This window comes from Ambystoma mexicanum, chromosome 4p, assembly GCF_040938575.1.
Source record: "Ambystoma mexicanum isolate Mex_15411 chromosome 4p, UKY_AmexF1_1, whole genome shotgun sequence".
Taxonomy (NCBI): domain Eukaryota; kingdom Metazoa; phylum Chordata; class Amphibia; order Caudata; family Ambystomatidae; genus Ambystoma; species Ambystoma mexicanum.
The window spans coordinates 1,155,296,525-1,155,317,349 of NC_090927.1; the positions used below are offsets into that span (position 1 = coordinate 1,155,296,525).

The following is a 20,825-nucleotide window of genomic DNA, read 5'->3' on the forward strand; positions in this document are numbered from 1 at the left end:
AACGATCATACTGCACAAAGGCAGAAGTGTTCTGAGTTGATTGGCCCGGTTCTTCCGCCATCTGAGAATAAGCCTGCGGGGATTATTGTCTGTGACTTGAGTTCTCCTGCCGACTTGGCCTCTGATCTTCCACCTCGGAAATCCTTGTCTATTAATGAGGCCCCGATTAGGGCTCCTTAGCCTCAAACTAATTGATGTGAGATCCTGACTAAAAAAGAAAAAATAGAATAAGTCTTCAAGGAAGTACTTACGCCAATACATTTGCAAGGACACATTGGTTAAAAGTATCCCGGCTGACATATTGAACCAGTCTGCTAACTACTGTGAGGCTCTGTGCAGCTCTTTTGGTGACCATAACTCGACCGATAAGTATTACTTTGTTCTTGTATTTAAATTACCTATTCACAGGTTTTAAACTAGATTTTATTCAAAAATTCTTTTATTCAAAATTGTTTTAAAATTATGTACTGAGACTTTTTTTTTTAATTGCAATCTTTAGTTTATACAAACTTTTAGCACAATGTTACTTCCATTACACTCATTAGTATTTCATATTTTCAATGACACTGTGCACATTTAAAAAAAAAGATTTCATTTGCCTTTTCAAATAATATAGTTAATTTTTTTCTCTTTTGTAAAGATTTATTTTTAACCGTAAACAAATAAATACATAATGAAAAAAGGTATTTAGCAGACCGTCTCCCAATACAAACTCTTTGGGGGAATCCTAGAGAAGGATCCTTGATCCAAACTCTACTCATCACGGTCAGGCAAAGGAGAGATAGGGCAAGGACTTTACGCCCGTTAAACCCTATGGAAGTAGGAGGGGGTAGGAACATGCATGCTTATTCACCCCCCGTGCTCAGTTTCACTCGGGGACCATGGCAGAAGTTCCTCAAATTGCTGTGCCCCTTATCTTGTATCTTGGTTCTGAACCCACAAATGGTAAGTGCATCATTCAAACTGACAGGGTGTGTCCAATTTAAGGTGGTGCCCATGATTGTATTCACCCCTTCCAACTTCTCTCCAACCCATGCTCTACCTCAAGGCACTTCAGATTGCACGCCCGTAGTCTGCAAGCCACCGTCAGCTCACAGCCCATCCCCACGAGCACCGGTAATGCCCGGCTATATTCACGTACCGTGCAACCCTCTCTATCTCTAACAAGGCCAGACTCCTCCGCCCAACTCCAAAGCCCACAACCACTACAAGTACTGCCTGTATAGCGGCCAATGAAGTACTTAACCCCTCATACATTTGTACTGCCTCCATAATAAATGTGATTCCACATGTTTCCACCACCACTGAAAATGAGCCGCCCCCGGTGTAAAATCTGTGATGTGCAATTCTTCTACCACCATTTTGAATGCTATTGCGCCAAATGCTATTCCACATGTGTCCACTACCACTGCAAATGAGCCCCCCGGTGTAAAATCTGTGATGTGCAATTCTTCTACCACCATTTTGAATGCTAATGTGGCAGATGCTATTCCACATGTGTTCACCACCACTGAAAATGAGCCCCCCAGTGTAAAATCTGTAATGTGCAACTCCCACAGCGCAACCACCCCCTCCACCTCACCCTCTCTCCTCATGAACCCCCCCCAGCCGCTACTGAACCCCATCTGAAATGCGCCATGATTAACACAAGGTCTATTAATGCTCACGCTCTAGACATCCATGACCTCGATTTGCTCATGATCTCAGAAACCTGGCTACATGAGGCCTCCGGCCCTGCGCTCTCCCTCGCCCTACCCCCTGGCTATTCCATCACTAGACAAGATCGCCTCTCTAAAGGTGGAGGTGTAGCAATTATTGCCAGAGACTTGCTCTATCAGAAAGATAGAGAAATCCTTGCATAACAACAGCGACTACCTCCAAGTCAAAATAACCCTCTCTCCCCATTGCACCATGACTGCGCACACTGTCTAACGCCCTCCAGGCCCATCAGGAGACTTTCAAGCCTCACTCATCCACCTCCTCTCTGACAACTTCAAAAAACAGTCTAAAGCCCTTCTCCTTGGGGATGTCAACGTAGGTCTCCTGGATAGTAAGGACTTAGCAGCCAAATCCCTTGACTCAGCCCTCAAGGCTCTAGGCTACAAGATCATCATCCTTAGCCTAACTCACACCCAGGGCAGAACTCTCGACTGGATCGCACAGCCCAACTGCCCACTGATCATCACAGGAAACACTCCCACCCCATGGTCTGACCACCACATCATTATCTTTAGCATCCTCACCTCTAGCTCCCCCGCTGACCCCTCACCCCAACCGCTCCCACCCTGCCTCGCCAGAAACTCCCGCCAGCTCACAAAGGAAAGGCTACTGCCCTTCCTCCAAGGTCCAGACTTCAGACCACCTTTCTCCTCAGACCCAGAAACACTCGCAACAGCCTATGATGCTGCCATCAAAGCAGCTATCAACTCCATTGCCCCTCTCAAACCCTGCAAATCCAAACCCACTACCCACTCCAACTCATGATTCACCCCTGACCTCCTCACACTCCGCAACGAGAAAAAGGCTGCACTCACACAGTGGCAAACGTCCCACTCTGACAAAGATAAGATGATCTTTAAAGCCCAATCCACTAAATACAAAAAGGCAATCACCCAAGCAAAGGCCAAATCTTTTGAATCCAGAATCTCGGTAGCCCAATCTAGCACAAAAGAAATCTTCGCCATTTTTAGGGAGCTCGAGAAACCCACTCCCGCCCCCCAGAAATTCACCAAAGACAAAGACTGGTGTGATGAAATACAAACAGCCATGCAAATCAAATTAAGCCTCCTCAAAAACAAATTACTAGCCACTAAACAAGCCCTACCAAATAAGCTCATCCCTGTCCCACCACCTGCCCCGGACCCCCCGCCCCCCAACCTTTCTCCTTCAAACCCATTCAGGAAAATGACAACATCAACATAATGAGGAACATCAAGCCCTCTAACTGCAAAGGTGATGCATGCCCAGCCTCCATTATCAAAGACTGCACTGAAGCGCTAGCTCCCTTCCTGACAGCCTTTGTTAATGCCTCCTTTGCCACAGGGAAAATCCCCGCCTCCCTCAAGGAAGCTTGGGTCCGCCCTCTTTTTAAAAAAACAACTCTCGATCCCACCTCCCCCAACAACTACAGACCTATCACCACTGTCCCATTCCTCCTCAAAATACTGGACAAAGCAGCCTACCTGCAGGTTCAGCACTTCATTGAAGAGAACAAACTCCTTGGACTCCGCCAATCTGGTTTCCGCCCCAGACACGGGACTGAAACCGCCCTACTTGACCTGAAAAACCAGATGGACGATGCTAGAGACATGGGTAAACGAGCACTTTTCCTACTCCTTGACCTATCCGCGACCTTCGACCATGTAGATCATGGTGTCCTATGCCACCAACTTCCCTCCACTGCCAAATTCTCCCCAGAGGCCACAGCATGGATTACTTCCTTCTTACAAGACAGAACCATGCAAGTATTCTCTGACCTAGCCTCTGCCTCACCAACCATCATACTCTGTGGTGTGCCCCAAGGCTCCTGCCTCTCCCCCACCCTCTACAGCATCTTCACACGACCCCTCTTCCTCATCCTCGACGCTATGAGCATCTCCTACACCAACTACGCCAACGACACTCAGATCCTCCTCACCCTCACGGTAACTATGACACTGCCTCCCTGACCCTCAGCAACCTCTACAACACCATCCAAGCCTGGATGGCAGACAATGGACTATGCCTCAACTCAGGCAAGACTGAACTCCTCCTGGTAGGTTCCCCCGACACGCTAAAAAATCTAGATTCCCAATTCAGTCACTTCACCATTGACACCATTAAAATTCCTGTCTCAGATTCTGTCAAAACTATGCCAAACTAATTAACGCAGTCAGACCCTTTCTCTCCAAAGAGAACTGCACCAACATAGCCAGAGCCATCACTAGCTCTAGGCTAGACTATTGAAATATACTCTTTCTAGGAACCTCCAATAAAATACCTAGAAAGATTACAAGTCATACAGAACAATGCTCTCCGGGCAGCCCAAGGCATTGCTAAAAGAGAACACATTTCTGAGGCCAGAAAATTAGCCCACTGGCTCCCAATAAAGGAAAGGATCGTCTTCAAAGCTCTAACACTGACCCACAAGTGCATTCACCTCACTGCTCCTGCCTACCTCTCACAAAGGATCCACCCCGTCTCCACTACCAGGCCAACCAGATCACCGTATACCAACATGCTCTCTGTAAAAAGAGCCAGAGCGGGCAGATCCAGCTTCCCTTATCTCGCACCCAATCACTGGAATGCCCTACCTCCCACTATCCGAGGTGAGGCCTCCCTCACCACCTTCCGCAAAGCTATGAAAACCACCCTCTTCACATAAGGCCCTTCACATCAGCATGAATACTTATCATATGACCCTTTGCATAAGTTGTAATATAATGACCAAGTGCAATATCTGTAACAACAGTATGATGTTTTGTAGTATTCATAATGTGTCAACGACCGCTACCATGCCTGTACTTGTGTAACTAATTTCTTGCAAGTAACAGCGCCTCAATGCCCCTGGGCTGCTTGTGCGCTATATAAATATAAATAAATAAATCCTCCAGCCACCATGCCTGCCCAGCAACAAACACACTTTGGCATGGATGTTACTGGGACCAGACAGTCCCACCCTCCACATCCATCAGCAAACACATGCTATCACTTTGTCCGGGAAAGTTGAAGCTTCCCCGGGAAATGGCTTACATATATGGCAAAACCAGCCCAGAGAGGGCAGGAAGATGGCTAAAATACAAGATAGCCAAAGGACAGGCGAAAATCTCCTGGCACAGGCATTTAACAGTATATGGTACTTTAAAAGGCATTAAGCTGTAAAATGCAAAAGTGCACGAGACAATAAAAATTAAAATAGTAGAAAAGTATCCACTTCCACCAGCCCGTCCTGGACACATTATGCATGTAACCACAAAGTTTCAAATAACTAAGTTCTAGGGACACAGAGTTACCCTACTACACTTAAAAGTAATGTGAAGTGTGCAGGGAAAAATAAACAGAGAATTTCACAAAGGAGAACAGTGTTTTCCTGCACTGATGGCGATGGGGACTGATCGGTACCTTCAAAACAGATGAGTTTAGCAAGGCAAGTGAAATAAAAGGGCTTCACCTGTCTCCAAAAGTCAAGACTGGTTCAAAATAATAGCAACATGTTGGGATGTCCCATCGATATCAATGGAGGGAAAGCAGCCAAAAGAGAATCTTTCCTAACAGTGGTTGTAGCAAGATAGGTGGTGGTAGGAGTAAGACAACGGCAGGGGGTAGGAGTGAGTCATTTGGAGGAGGTTAGAAGTCGGTGGAAAGTGGTCAGTGGAAGTGCTCTAGAAGAGGTTGTAAGAATAAAGGAGGTGCATGAGGGTAGCCAGGTGGTAGCTAGCAAAAGCAGGAAGGAACGAGACCATGCACTTAGCCCAGGGCAGGTGGTTTGTGGTAAAACTTTAATACGATGGGGTTAAACCTAGGGTGAGAGGAGGAACAAGCATGTGGTATGAAGTCGGGGAGAGACGGGGAACAGAAGAGGAGTAGCAAGGTGGCACAAGTGAAAGAGATCAGGACCCTAGGGAAGTGAGGTGGCAAGGCCCTCTTAAGCCCCTCTGAAACTGTGACAGGCAAACCCAGTTGACTCTTTGAAAAAGTAAAGAAGAAGCTTCAAATCTTTCTACAAATGTAGACGAGCCACAGTGAATCTACAGGATTTGCCGGATGACTGTGGGTGGCCGTATTCCACCATCACACGAAAACAAATCAAGGATTCATGAAAGAACATAGAGGCGGTAAGCAAAAATCTTGTGCACCTTGCAAAGAGACCTTCATGAGTGTTAACCCTTCCTGTTGTTGAATGAGATTTCTGGCACTGATCAAAGGACTCTAGACAGAGAGAGAGAGAGAGAGAGAGAGAGAGAGAGAGAGAGAGAGAGAGAGAGAGAGAGAAAAGATCCAGCAATTGACTAAATGCACCACTCGATAGGGGAACAGAAATCTTCCTGACCAGTACACGAAGAACAAATTGTTTTGTTGTTGGGAACTGGCAATCAGTTTGAAGACATTTTAGAAGGACGGTTGGAGCAGATAGAAAGGGCCAACCTAAGACTACCTCAGGAGTGGGGAATTAGGTAGGAGGTGTGTTGCAAATGATACAAGAGAGGACACTTTTCTGAGATTAACTTGTTTTTATTAAGTACTGGTAGTTCAAGGTTTGGGTGGGAAATATTACTATAGGAACTAGTGGAATAACCTAGAAACAAAAAGGGGTAAATCTGTGAAACTGTGTCAAGGTTGAGGCAACACAAAGTGGAGCTCTCCTGCTTCTTCCAAGCACCTTGGGATGTTGATTTCAATAAATATAAAAGGCTTAAACCTCATATTAACCAGTCTGTCCCTCCAGGGATGCCAGAGTCTATCAAAATGAAATCCATAGGTGATGGTCAACATAAACTCCAAAACTACTCTTAACAAGTCCTTTCACCTCCTTGTCAACACTATGCTTCCAAAAGGAATGCTTTAAATCTTGGCCAAACAGAAGTCCACAAACCTAATCTGCAAATAAACACCAGATGGTTCCCTGGGAAACTTCCTCCAGGAAGAAGTCATAATTCTAACCTCTCCACGGTCTTTTGGTTTCTTATTTGGATCTCGCCACTGTTTCTCTCTTCTCCAAACCCCTCCACAGTCTCTCTTCTGAACACTCAAATTTCCCATAGGGCAAGCTACTTGCTCCTTCCTCTGCCTTTGGGTTTTGGGGTGGATGGTGGCTTCTTTTCTCCCCACCACATGTGTCTCCTTTAGATGCAAAAGAGTATTGCCCCCCACCCCCTCAATCAGGGTCCTTGTCAGCCAGTTGATATTATCCTACTTCCAGAGATCTCTCGTTCTTCGGCTTCTTTCGGTTCATGGGTCTTTTGGAATAGCCCAGTCCTCAGGCCTTTCAATTTCTTCCAGGTTTCTGTGGCAGAACCTTGCTCTGGGCTCCACCTTCTTCATACCACTGGTTCTTGCGGTGTGCTCTCTGCCTTGTATTTGTCAGAGCTTCTACTTCATGACTGTCAGCTTGTAGGCTACCTCTTTCCAGATAATAGTGTTCCTAGCTCTGGAAGGATCAGCGAGTAGCACTTCTGCATCTCCCTGGTGTGCGCCACTGTCTGGCTTCCTCCAGCCTTTATATACTTAGGCTGGTATGTATCTTTATACGCCAGCCCGGGATTGGTCTTTCCCATGGGTGGCTCAGCTTGCGTCACTTGATTCTTACCTTCTCCATTAGATTCTTAATTGGGACTTAATGTTTTATAATTATTCCCTTCCTATTGGGTTGGGAATAAATTGGCATCATCATCATCATTATTAATTGCTTGCTCTCCATCTTGGAATTTCCTATGTGTGTTCGCCGATCTGCAGTGCTTCATGGCTGCCTATGTTTGCTGGGTGAACGGGTACAGCGTTCCTGCCTGACCATGTGGTCCACGGCCGACCTTGAAAATCCCTTCTTCTCTGGTACATGGGTATGTTGTTTCTACTTAATGCGCGCAAGCATGGTTTACCACCGCTCCATGATCTTTCTAGGTCAAGGACTTGGGCTGATGGGACTTGTAGTCTTGTTGTGCTATTTCATATTCTGGCATTCTCCAAGGGGAAATCATAATACTGCGAAGGGGGTGGCAAGCTCAGGCAATCCAGTACCTTCCACCCTCTGGCAGGCACTTCAGGTATAAACCAGAATATCCCAGTCCCCTGTGGCTCAGCCCCTTATTGCAGAGAACGGGGAGTGCCTCTTGCTTACTACATTGTCCGTTCAAATCCCACAATTATTTGTTTCTATACAATGATCGTTTATAGAAAGAATAAAGCTCCTTCAATCCTTGAACCAGGCTCGGTTTGGTCTGTTGAATAATGTTCATGATATGACAATCCCAATACCGTACAACCACAGCGCCTGCTCCTTAATTGCTACCAAAGCCACTGGATGTCATTTTGATGGCTACATCCGGTATCCTAAACAGTAGGCTGGCCTATGTGATCATATAGCCCAAACCACTCTCATCTTTAACAGTTTCAGAGTAATTTTAAATGTAGTCATGTTTCCATTGTGCCGCTTAAGTCTGGTGTGTCCGTCTCTTCCCCTGACAGATAGATGAACCTGCTCTAGGCACCAGACAGGAGAACACTCATGTGTTTATATCACACATGCCAAAGCACCTGACTGCTAGTTGCCCTGCCGGAGTCTGAGGGTTGAACGTCCCTTGAATCTTAATGACCCTTGTATGCTCAACTGCTGAAGCAACAACCCCTGATGATGGTGGCACATTAGTAATGGAAATACCACTGTTTCTGCCTGTCGTGCCTCTTTCATATATAAAGTGACGGATGTACTCACATTTTGTTTTACCATTTCAAGCCAACATAAAATTAAAACTTTGGTTCATTATGATAGCCTGTGCTCTGTTTATCAGAGTTCAGATCTCCTCCACCACTCTGGAGATAATTTTTCAGTTTTACCTTCCTTCTGCCTGCACTCATTCCCTCCTCTTTGTAGTACAATACAGAATTCACTACCTTTACACTTGCATTGAGAGGGTCTCCCTTTCAGCCCCATCCTATGCAGCTGCGTGTTTCTATCAGGTGTCTTATACTCTGTATCTTCCAAACCATCTCTCCTAAATGTCCCCCTCCCACATCGGCATCCATACACTAGCTGCTCATGTTTTGCACACATGCCTTTGTTCCTAATCCACTTCAGAAACCCAGGAATTGAAAGGTGAGGATGAGAATTGGGCAGAGTCCCTCAAGTTAGCCAGGATCTGCCTGATTCACAAAGCGTTTTTCTATGGGAAAATTCCATTAGAAATGCTTTGTGAATCAGGCAGATCCTATATGCCTTTTGGCATTTCTAACAAAAATGTTTTGGTTGTGCTTTGCTTTTCCAGCTCCTTTATTTGGGCAAACATTTAACATATTACTCAAACTTGTAGTAAAGGCCTATTAGCCATTAGTTTTTAGTTTCTTTATTTGTACCGCGCACCGAACGCTCGGGTAACTGGGCGCTCAAAGCTTAAGCAGTAGTTACAGATTTGTCAAAACAAGAAAACATAGTAAAACAACAGCGTTAAGTGCAGGTCGACCAAGGTTACATGCTGATCGTGTGTGGAAAACAATGCAGCAAACAGATACAGCGTTAGTTGATGCAATTACAACTGGCAGGGGGGACCAGACGGGCCAGAAGCTGAACCTTCTTGGAAGAGCCAGCTCTTTACTTTGGCTCTGAAGGTCCAGAATGCAGGTTCAGTCCTGAGGCTAAGAGGAAGTGCATTCCAGTGTTTGGCCACTAATACTGGGAAGCTTGCCCCCCCTGCACTTATTTATAGAAATCTTGGAACGGCTAGACAGTAAGAGTAGATGGCTCTGGTAGGTCTTGTGGGTTGGCGTAAGTTGACTTCATCGGCTAGGTATTTGGGGGCGGTGTTTGAGAGGCACTTGTGTGAAGAGCCTAACAGAGGATTTAGCCAGAAGATCCTTCCATGTTCAGTGGCAAGAAAGTCAGTTCCCTTAGCTTGACCCACCCCGCCACCTACAATCCACATCCCACCACACCCAGAGTTCCAAAGCAATCCAGTGTAAGCTATGGCTTTTTGGCAACACATAAACCTGAGGTCATGTCCATGTTTACATTAGAAACTGTGAAAGGGTCAAAGGATTGACCCTGTCATGGGGGATAGGAAACCCCCTCCCAGTCTGCGGCAGAATACCTACAAGGGTTTGTACTAGAGCCAGTTCTGCCAGAGTGGTGGAGGTTGAGGAAATTGGGAGGGTCCCAGTCTTTGCCCCCCTACATGTCCTGTGTTGAGTGAAATGGTTCCACTGTCAATCACTCTTTACCTTGCCATTTCGATACGCACCCAAGTTCTCTCATTTCATAACCACCCATACCAGCAGGCATAGCTGCCACCATAGATCACCGCAAACTGAAGAGCAGAATTGGCGGTCTCAACAAAGACTCTGAAATGCCTGCATGCAAGGAGCCACAAAACGCGCCAAATCCACTATACTCATAGCTGCATTTAAAGCCAGCAGACCCAAGCCAACAATGAACTATCCAGAGCTCAAAAGCGGACTCAAATGTCATGTGAGAAAAGGGGGCAGGACCACAAGGGACTTGTAAAGGCTTGCAATATGAAAACTCATCCCATGGGGAAAGAGCATACTTATATTGACCCTTAGGGTCAGGTGAGGCGCCAGACCAACAGTGAGCTGGGGAGAAGGATTGAAACAGGTAGAGAGGAGTACAGAGACCAGCGAAGGGAAACCGTGTGGAGGCTGTTCGGGTGAGGTGTTGAGGAGACATGGTGGACCGAGTGATCCGGTGGAGGAGGGGCGGTGGAGCAGAGCTTTGAAAAGGTTGTGGCAGAGATTGTTACAGGTGAGGTGATGGTAGTAAGAGTGGTATTGGATAGAGTGAGGTTGTGAGTGACTGAGTGAGTGTTCGGTGGGTTGAGTGAGAGGGACTAGGTGTAGAGTGAGAGGGGTGAGGAGAATAGAAGAGAGGGTTGAACTGAGAAGGAGAGCAGAGAGTTTGTGAACATCAGAGGGGCAGACGAGTAGAGAGGGTGGAGATAGGAAAAGGTGAGAGAGAGAGAGAGAGAGAGAGAGAGAGAGAGAGAGAGAGAGAGAGAGTGGGAGGGAGGGAAGGGGGAAGGAGTAGAGCAGAGTGGATTGTAGAAAACCAGAGCATCAGATAAAGGATCAGGAGAGAGAGCTAGTGGACAGATATAGAGAAAACATCTTTCCATATTACGACCTGGAGAGTGTTGGGATTAGGAACCCCTAGAAGAGTCCAGGAGGGAGCCAGATAGAGAAGGCTTTGGCCTTTGTGCCCCTACCTTAACAAGTTTGCAGACCGTGGTATTCACTGATCGCTATTCGCCAATCTGGGTTTCAGGACGCCTGGGCTAGGATGGCAGGAACCCACGGGGAGACAAGAGATGGATGCCCATTATTATGCCCCAACCACAGATCAATCTGTTACAAGTCTGAATGTCTTATCTTGTGTTCAATAAAAACCCTTGAACCACACTTTGGAGTCTGGGAGTTGTTGAGTCTATTGTGACAAAGTGCATTCTTGTACCTCACCTGTACAACTGCTTGTAGGGGCAGTAGATAGAGATGTATAGTCAAACTTTGGAATTGGAAATCACCTCAGTCATTGCAAAACTAGAGAAGTAATAAAGGTGTATTCATCAATTAATGTGTGTTGATGTAGAGCACCATTTCCCCACCCAAATGCCAATCCCCTAACTTTCCATTCCAAAAGTGTGCCCCAGCTGAGAGCTTAGAGCCAGGATTTACTGGTGTGGCAATGAACTCCCCTGACTGAGGGTCGATATGAGCTGCCTGCTTACGTTATTCTGGTCTAGCCACAACTTGGATCTCACATCATCCATTGCCAACACTGTCCCACATAGGTAGCCTTGTTGAGTTGCATGCATGTGTCTGCAGTTTCCTTCCCCATAGTCCAAGGTCATAATTTACGTAAGTAAGGGGTGACCAGCAGTACTGCGTAGTCACTGATGGACCTGCCAACACACCCATGAGGGCTGCAGATAAGATAGTGGAAACATTCAGTCATCAAGTACCTTGGCACCTATGCCACCGCTGACAACAGGTGCCATTCTCAGGCTTTCGACAAGCTTGGGGCCAAAACTAGTGAATTGGGCCAGGAATGCTTTGGCCACTGCAGCTCTTCAACAGGCACAGTTGCTGCATCTGTGTCAGCCAAGAATTGACACACTACAGAGCACGCTGGGCATGGTGCCCTAGGTCTATGAGTCTACTGGGAATAACTGTCCTTCTGGGGGATGGGGACCTATAAAATACACAAAACCGGGGGAGCAACGCCACGGGAGACCAAGAAAGGCAGTGCCACCAACACAGCACCACCCCAAAAACACGGTCAGCGCAAAACTGCTCCTGGAACAAGGGGGGGGGTGGGTGGGTGGGGAGGGACGGGAAACGAAGGGATGGGGGTGGAAACCTTATGTTGGAAAATGTTGTTCAATTTGCAAATAAAAACTTACTGGAAAAAAATGGACACACTATCATAGTCCTGTGTTTTACTGGATACAGCATACTGTATCACAGATTCTAATCCCACTGAGTAACCTTGCACGCAGTAAATTCCTTCCTGGTGTGCAGTACCATTACAGTATGATCAGGATAAAAAACGGATCCTGTTGCTCACAAAACCAACGATCCTCTCCTCCCTCATGGTTTTTAGAATGGTATTGGGGTCCCTATAATTCAGAACCTTACTGATGATAGGTTGTGGGTTCCCACCATGTAGTGGGCAAGGTCCAGGAAGTTGATGCTCGGTCCACGAAAGCCTTTGACAACGGACCAGTGGTAAAACCTTAATATCAGCCTCCCAGCCACTGCTTCCATGGTGGCCTTTAAACTGGCTTCTGAAATCTAGAGGATGCTGATTTTGCTGTGCTGTAGCCTCCACAACCTCTCAGCAAAGTTAAGGTGCAGAGAGAAGCAAAGGAGGAGTTGGTCAGAGGAACCCCAGAGGAGGGGGTGAACACGCTAGACCTTAATATAGAGGTGCCTAAAGTGGAGGGGCCTAAGGAGAAACTGGTGAACAGTGCAAGGATGATTCATTTAGGAGAATGGAGAGAATGATGATCAGATTGGATTGAAGAGGTGAAGTGGAACATAACTAGGTTTAGGAGAAAGGGGGAGAAGGCAAGGAAGATCAGTGGGACAACAGGAGGAGAAAGAGGAGGCTGAAAGAAGACACCAGGGAACGCCTGGAATGAGTGGAGGAACAAGCCCAAAGGTGAGATAGAAGGAAATCGAGAAGCCCCCCCATCCATGAGTTTTTAGTGGTACATCGAGTAGGAGAGAGAGGTTGGGTTGAAAGACCATACACCCAGGTTTCCAGGAGTGGAGGTGGTTAGAAGCTTAAATGGGATCATGTAAAGCCTGTATGGCGTTCTTCATTCTTTTTGTGGCTCCCAGCCTTAGTTTAAGACCAGCACCATTGTGATAACTACAGAATAAACGATCACGCTCCATGACACACTTGAGACCTTTGCGGTGGATTCTACGCTTTATGCTTGCTGCACAAGGACATCTCCAAGGAGATTACCAGAGATTCACACTATGCCACAAACTGAAGCAGCAAGATCGTGAGAGACATTTTACTTGCACATTCTTTGTTTTGTTTGGGACACTGATCACATACCCCCATACTTGGCTATGTTATGGTAATCTCCAGGAATGACCAGGGTCCAGCCTTCACGATCCGAATTGCACAAGGCCTGGTAGGATCGTTTTTTGTTTTTGTCCTCCCTCTTCCCCCACCCTCTTTTCTCGTTGCACCTTGAAACAAACACTTTGTGTATAGGTGCATTATAAATACCCTATAAATAAATTAAATATAAAATAAAAACTGAAAGGGCTTTTAGTTTGAACCTTCCTGAGAGACCCCTACACATACATTTGTGCACAACCATTCACATTACATTTGATTTATTGTGTGCCCATTCTTGGCCCTGAGGGAATTCCTTTGATTTTTCCTAATCAAAATACTAATAAAGAGGCATTGTGAAACCTATGTCATGCCTGGTCTTCATTTCATGCATGTGTGCTTCGTGACATCCCGTGACAGGAAACTCACCTCACAAATATGGATCATGACACACTTTCTGTGCAGCCTGGCATGGTGCGATAAGAAACTTGTTCAGCTCTGATGCTGCAGGAGTGACTTTAATGGTCCATAAATCCCATTTGTCTACTGCTGAGAAATTGTACGGGTGGCGATGGCATGTCTACCATGGTAAAGGGAATTTTGTAAGGGGAAGAGAACAATTATTCAATCAGTAAATCAATTAATCAACCAGTCAATCAAAATACCTTTATTTATGCTTCATTGAGCCCTAAATGTCACATGCTAGATTTAAAACAGTGTTATCAGATCTCAAGGGTGTTTTACGACCTAAACAATTAAAATTAATTCATGCTAGAGGCATACATTTGAGATGTAACACAATTGTTTACTATTTTTACGTCTGATTAAATTATATGTAGGACAGATAAAAAAAAAATTGCAAGGAATTCAGGGGTTTCAGGACAGAAAGGACAACAACACGAAGATGTTGTTGCCCAGCAAGATTTGATCAACGCAAGAGATAATGTCCTCAATCTCATTCTCATAAAAAGGGATCTGTTAAGCAGTTTAATAATAAAAGACACATAATTTGTTTCTGGAACAAAATCTGTTTTAAGAGACAAATAAGACAGGCCTGTTGACAAAGAAAGGCATTTAGTTACATTTCTATGTAATGCCCAATCAACATGGGCATCTAATACAAGCTGATTGCAAGCTTTAGTAATACTGGAAGGGATAGACCATAATATTTCTAAGTTAAGTAGTTTCATGGTACCCAAGACAAGGTATAGCAAGTTCCTCTTGGCAATTCACCACATCAAACACTGCCTCTTATGTATTATGTGTATGCATGCAGACCTAATATAGATGTGTCTGCATTTTGTCACAAACTCCTTCCTCTCTGCCAGGAGTCACAGGTCTTTGGCCACCCAGTAGAAAAGGCAGAGCCTACATGTCCTTCTCTGCAGAATCTCCTGGTTTTACTAAAATGCCATTTTTGGATCGTAATCTATATTTGGCTGGTCATATAACATTTTGCTTTGGATGAATACTGCTCCTGGCTGGGCTCTGTAGGCGCTGCAAAGGGCACTGAAAATATGTATTTTTTCCACTGGAGCCAATGCAATGCTCAAATACTTTTGGTTATATCCTGTTGCCACTGAGCAACAGTCTAGCCACTGTAGCCACTGTACTTTGGATCTATTTTAGTATTTTTGTGAGGTACATTGTTATGTTTTGTACCTTCCTTGACTCTCCCCCGACGGGCCAAAAAGGCCTTTCTCCAGATAGGCCAACCAGGAAGTAGATCATATTTTGCTGGTGCAGTAAAGTGACTGTAAAACTGCCAGTAATTCTAGGACCAGCACTTTTACTCTACCAGCAAAACAAATGTTTGCTGGTTGGGGCACTGAATTACCTCCAGCCAAGAGCTGGAGATCAATCGTACCCCCACCAGCAAAATAAGGCCGGAATTACCAGCTCCAGCAATTCTGGTGCCGGTAATTCTAGCAATCCCCTCGATGGAGTCCAATGGGACTCCATGGAATGGGGATTTACTGGTGTTTCCTACACTTGGAATATGCCAGTAATTCCGGCATTCCAAGTGGCAGAAACCGTATTACCGTTTTGCTGGCATCCCACCTGATTTACCGTCGGGATACTACCAAAACTGTAATGTGGCCGTATGTCTCTATAGCCAGCCGACTAGGCAAAAGGAAGGAGAAATGCCACTGGCTCTATTCCTAGCTGCAAACAGAAAAACAAGGAGTACCAGAATAGATTGAGGATATTATTATGCTTCTCCTGAATAGATTTCCCACTCGTACCTGAACAGTAGTAGAAACAGAAAGTGAAGCAGAACGTAGGAAATGAAACAAGGAAATATCGTCCTGACAAAAAAACTAAATGGACTCCCAAAAAAGGAGTTCTTGTAAGGGTCCCTGGTAACACAAAGATGAAACTAAAAGAGGGTGACAGATGATTATCTTGGAGCAATACGCAAAATTCATAGACCATTTCCCCAAAAAGTCATGCAAGTTCACAGTTCCCACAGGAGAAAATCCAGTACACCTTGAGCCTAAGGACAATCCAGAGTCAAATCCAGTTGAGCAGTCCAAAGAAAACCTGTATCCCAAAGCTTAATATCTACAAGCCAAATCACAATCCAGAAATATCAACAGCCAAAGGTCAAGAAACACCAAAAACTGAATGAACAGACAAACGTGCCACGACAACCACAGAAATGCAGATATGAAGAGCAGGCGCTTAGCTTACCATGTATTTAGGCTGTGTCTTCTCCGCCGCAGTGTGGCATATTTGTTTGTGTCATGTGGTTGTTTTCCTTGGTACTGGTCTGAATGGTATGGTACAAATCCCATTCAGATTCTATATTTTATACCTCTGCTGATGACATTCGGATCATTTTATGCCTAGAGATCATCAGTGGTATCCTAGCACATCATTTTAAATTCTGCCTAGTGGCGAGCAACCACTGGATGTGTCTTGGATTGCCTCAAATTAACTGGCAGCAGAACAAAGGTCCTTCAGTCAATGGTACCTACATTCAGTACTTGGACAATTTTGGGCAACCATGCATGGGTCCCTGTCCTGACATGGTGGACGTTCTGAAGAGATTCCCCATTAAAGTAGATTCTTCACTCTCATTTTTTATTTGTTTTATTTATTTATTTAATTTTTAAACCACGCCATATGCCCGCAGGCCTCTGGGCGCGTTTCCCACACAAATCATGGCTATGGCCCAGGCTGGCATTTTTCAGTTACGATTACTGTGAAAGGTTTCAAAGTAGTTTTTCAGCAATGCCAGGATTATCATGGTCAGTGCCTTGATATCTTCCAAGCTTGACTATTGTAGTACATCTTCTTGGGCCTTCCTGACTGCGCAGTCCGTAAACCTAGTTTCCCATCCAGATACTAGCTGTCCATCTTCTATGTAATCTAGCACCCAGGACACCACTTACATTGGCTGCTTGTGAAAGCTAGAGGGCAATTAAGTAAATGCACTCTGCTGAATATACAAAATCATTAATGGCTGTAAGCTTCCATGGGCTATTCCTTCTCGTGGAATGCCTTCCTCCGCAGACAGTCTACTTAAATTCCCTATAGTTCGGCGAGTTCACACTGGAGGCCGTAGATACTTCTGCCAAGCACACCAAATGTGAAACTTTCTGGCCCCTGCACTATGAGAAAACAATGATCTGCCAAATTTCATAAATATCTCCAGAAAACCTCTCTCTGCCCTATGTAGGGCATCCTTTCCCTATCTACTTTAATACTACTTCCAAGTTGTGACCTGCCACGAAGCAGATTATGATCCACAGGAGGCATGCTCAAAGTTCTGGTTCATCAATTGTTTATTAGCGCTGGTTACAAGAATGAGCCAGGAAAGGAAAAATAGAATGTCAAAATTCTGTGACAAAAACAGAGTAGCTTCCCCTTGCTTGTAAAAAGTTGAAGTCTTTTCGATTACACATTTCAATCAGAGTGCCCTTCCCATTGTAGATGGTTAATCCAGTCAATCCAGTCATTTAATCTTCTTGTCTCCTATCTTCACTGTCTCTGGTCCTCTCCTTCTCGTTCTCTGTTCTGCCAGTCCCCAGTTCTTGGATCTCTAGGCCCCACATGGGCAGACGTTGGGGTATTACATTATAGAGCCAAACGCCAGAACTTGGACTAAGTTGAAGTGAGTTTAGTGGCTTTACTTCTGTTTTCTCACCAACAACCAGTCTGAGGGTCCTGGCACTGCCCTCCAACACCCTCTCCACACTTCCGTCCTCAATGGGTGACCAGGTTCTCATTCCTAGGTGGATCTCTCTTGCACCTCCTCTCCTCTCCCCCCCCGCCCCCCCAGCCTGTGTCTCTTGACTTTCTTGATACTGTGCCACATGCTTGTAACACCATCCTTCTTTGGCTCACCCCTTTAGTTACCAAGCAGCCCAGCTCCTGAATTTACACCAACAATCTCTGTTGCACCTCCTCTCCTCTCCTCCCCAGCCTGGGGCTCATCACCACCTACTTGATGATGTGCCATATGCTCGTAACACCATCCTTCTTAGGCTTACCTTTTTAGGGATCAAGCAGCCCAGCTCCTATCTTTTCTTGTGTCTTCTTTCTTCCTCCTCTACACTTTTCTACCCCTGGCTTCCTTAATGCTCTCTTCTACCTTCCAGCCTCCCTTTGTTATCTTCTCCTACTCATCCATAGCTCCACCTCAGTTTGTCACTTCTCCTCTGTGTCTCCACCGTGTCCTCTTCTCTCCTTCTTCTCTGTGCCTCCATCTCAGCATCCTCTCTCATTCTCCACACCAGTCTACTCCCTCCTTCTCCTCCTTTGAAAATAACAAATTCCAATACCATCACTGCATGTTGTAATGAGAAAGCTCCGCATGATTTACATTCCTCCAGATCCTTCAGTTCTCCCCAATTTTGGTGTACGATAAGGCTCCCTGTCATGTTATAGATATTGCATGCAGTAATGGTTTTGTGTGGAGTAAACTTCCTCCAAACAAAAGGTGGAATTTATTAATTTAATTTTAAAACTCTACATTTTGCAGTGCTGCAAAAGTGGAAGTAATCACATTACTGCCACTGTTTTACTGCAGCACCAACCCCTCAACGAGGCCCTGTGTAGCATTGTATTGTTCATGCTTTTGTTACTACTCAAGATATTCTTCGCACATCTAAAAGTAGTGACAATGTTATCCCTTACTAAGTGCATTTGATTTGGGTTTTTTCTTCATGTTGCCTGTGTGGTTTTTATTGGAGCACATAGGCTATGTTTGCTTTTGTTTAATGGTTTAAAACTGTTCTGATTACGCCGATGAAATTTAGTAGTGAATTTTAGGCAATGGTAAGGATCAGACTTTAAAAATTGGAGAGCTGACCTATTTGTAACTCCCTTCTTCGTTTTACCTAGTGAATACACAGCTGCCTGAAGACTATTTGGAGCCCTATCACGCACTACTGCAGTCTAACGATTTGGAGGTTCAGCGGATGTCTTCACTGTCCCTAGTGAACTTTTTACTTGAAGGAAATGGTAAGTTAAAAGTTTTGAATTGTAAATACACATTTTTACTATAGTGGCTTCCTGGCAGTGGAAAATATCCAAGATGCTTTTTGGGCCCACATTTGTGATAATTGGAGCCTGGTGGAAGTAACAAGAACATTAGGAGAGATAAGAGAGAGAGTGGAAGGGGAAACAGGAAGAGCAGGTACCTATAAAGGAGGGTAAATGGGAAGATGGAAAAGATGGAGAGAATGCTTGTTTCTGCTTTGATTTGTAGGGTCTAGCTGTTGGTGGATGAAGCACAAATTATTGGAGAAGATGCAAGGCAAATTGTAATGATCCCCTGTTAGGGCAGAATTAAATGTCTGGAGTGTTAGCTCCCTAAAATGTTTGGGGACCCTAAACGTTTTGGTGTCTTCCTTGGTTTTTCAGCTTGGCCCTTTTGCTGACATAGGCTCTTCCAGAGCCCACAAATGTATCCTTGCTTTCAGTTTCAACTGTTGTGGACTGGTGTAAATTCCAGTAGCCTTCCTAATCTACATACAATGTGGGTGGGCCAATGTGTTTGCCATAGGGACAGTCTGATTGTTTGGCTGTCAAAACCTTTGTGTGTGGCCTGTTGATGGGATTGGAGTGCTGGCTTAGGCCAACTCCCCGGTGAAAGTATTTTCAGTGGGAAACACTGTCGTTCTGCAGATTCAATACATACATTGCTGGAGATGGGCTGCTACTGAGGACCCCGGTCTGGCCATAGTGGCTTAATCCTCCTTTGTCTTTGCTACCTGCTCCTGTCCTACTGGTGGAACCCCATACTGGGATGTTCCTTCTTTTACTCTCCTTCTTCCCTACTGGCTGCATCACCTGTTCCTTCATGGTATGTTTAAAGGTCTCTCCAGTGCGGAATCCTCCTGGCCTGGAAGTTGGTGACTTTCTGCTGCTCTGCCTCAGTGCCATTTTGGGATGTCCTTGGTCACCTCCTGCTGATGCTCCCATCATAGTACCATTTCTTGCTGTACGACTGACCCTTCCTGTCCCCTGAGCTGATTGGGTTCATCTGTGCTCTTGTGGCCTTCTTTCTAGGTACTGGAACTTCTGCCTTGTGGGCTATCCTCCCTGGTATTCTGTTTGGTGCCTCTTTGGATTGTCTGGATCACACCTGGGTTTTGAGTTCGAGTTCCTTCAAATCAGATGTCCCAATCGTGACTAGCCCTACTTAATTAAGCTCCCAAACTCACCATCCTCCTGCAGGTACTGGGCCAGATCTGTCGCATCCAGTGCACTCAGTACTTGTTGCCAGTTCCTGGGGTCATGATATATTCTCCGGATTCTTCATCAGGGGTCTCTGGATCCAAGAGTGATCGGGTGTTGAGGTTTTGAGGTACCTCCTGTACCAGGTTTTCCATTGACTAGAGTTGGCTTTGTCCTCTGTGAGGAGTCAGGAATGAGACTAGGACACAAGGGAGTCGTGGTTTTGGTCAGAGTTTTATCAAAATAAAAGGGGCTGGGAAAATGCCTCTCAGTCCCTGCTCTAAGAGGTGTTTCCCTTCCTAAAACCAAAACTAAGGGCCTGTGACTCGGCTCCTCTGCCTCTTTTGGTTCCTGCTAGGTTCTTCTGCCTCGTTCCGGATTCTGGAAAAGCAAACGCTGCCTTTCAACACCTGCAAATGCCCAGAAGCCCTGCGTCAGCTTCTGGCATTCTTTCAGCTTGTTCTCTCCTGCAGTCAGCTTGCCCTTTCCTCTTTATTTATTTTTACATTTGTAGAGCACTCGAAACCCGAAGGCATCAAGGCACTGGTTGCATGTGTTAACAACAGTAGATAAGTACTTACTATAAAGTGAATAAGGTGAATAGATCATTCCAGAGCAGTGTCTTAAGGTGTTTGTGAAAGGTCCAGTACGAATGTTCCGATCTTAGTGCTAATGGTAGTGCATTCCAGTTCTTGGTGGTGATGACCGGAAAACTCACTCTGCCGGCTCGCATTAGTCTGAATCTTGGTGTGATAAGCCTGTGAGCGCGAGTGGAGCGGGTGGGCTATACGATTGTGCTTTTTTTAGTTTTTGAGAAAGGTAAATGGGGGCAGAGTTGGAAAGATATTTGTGGGTGATG

The 20,825-nt window shown here is 45.4% G+C and overlaps 1 protein-coding gene across 2 annotated transcripts in view; it reads left to right on the forward strand.

Annotated features, from left to right (window-relative positions):
* The window catches only part of LOC138453690 (uncharacterized), a 724,495-nt gene that overhangs the window by 151,687 nt on the left and 551,983 nt on the right, over positions 1–20,825 (forward strand). For both annotated transcript variants that reach the window (XM_069606759.1, XM_069606758.1), the window contains exon 3: positions 18,629–18,748. In XM_069606759.1, the coding sequence (XP_069462860.1) occupies positions 18,629–18,748 (120 nt within the window). The remainder of the gene's footprint in view (positions 1–18,628; positions 18,749–20,825) is intronic.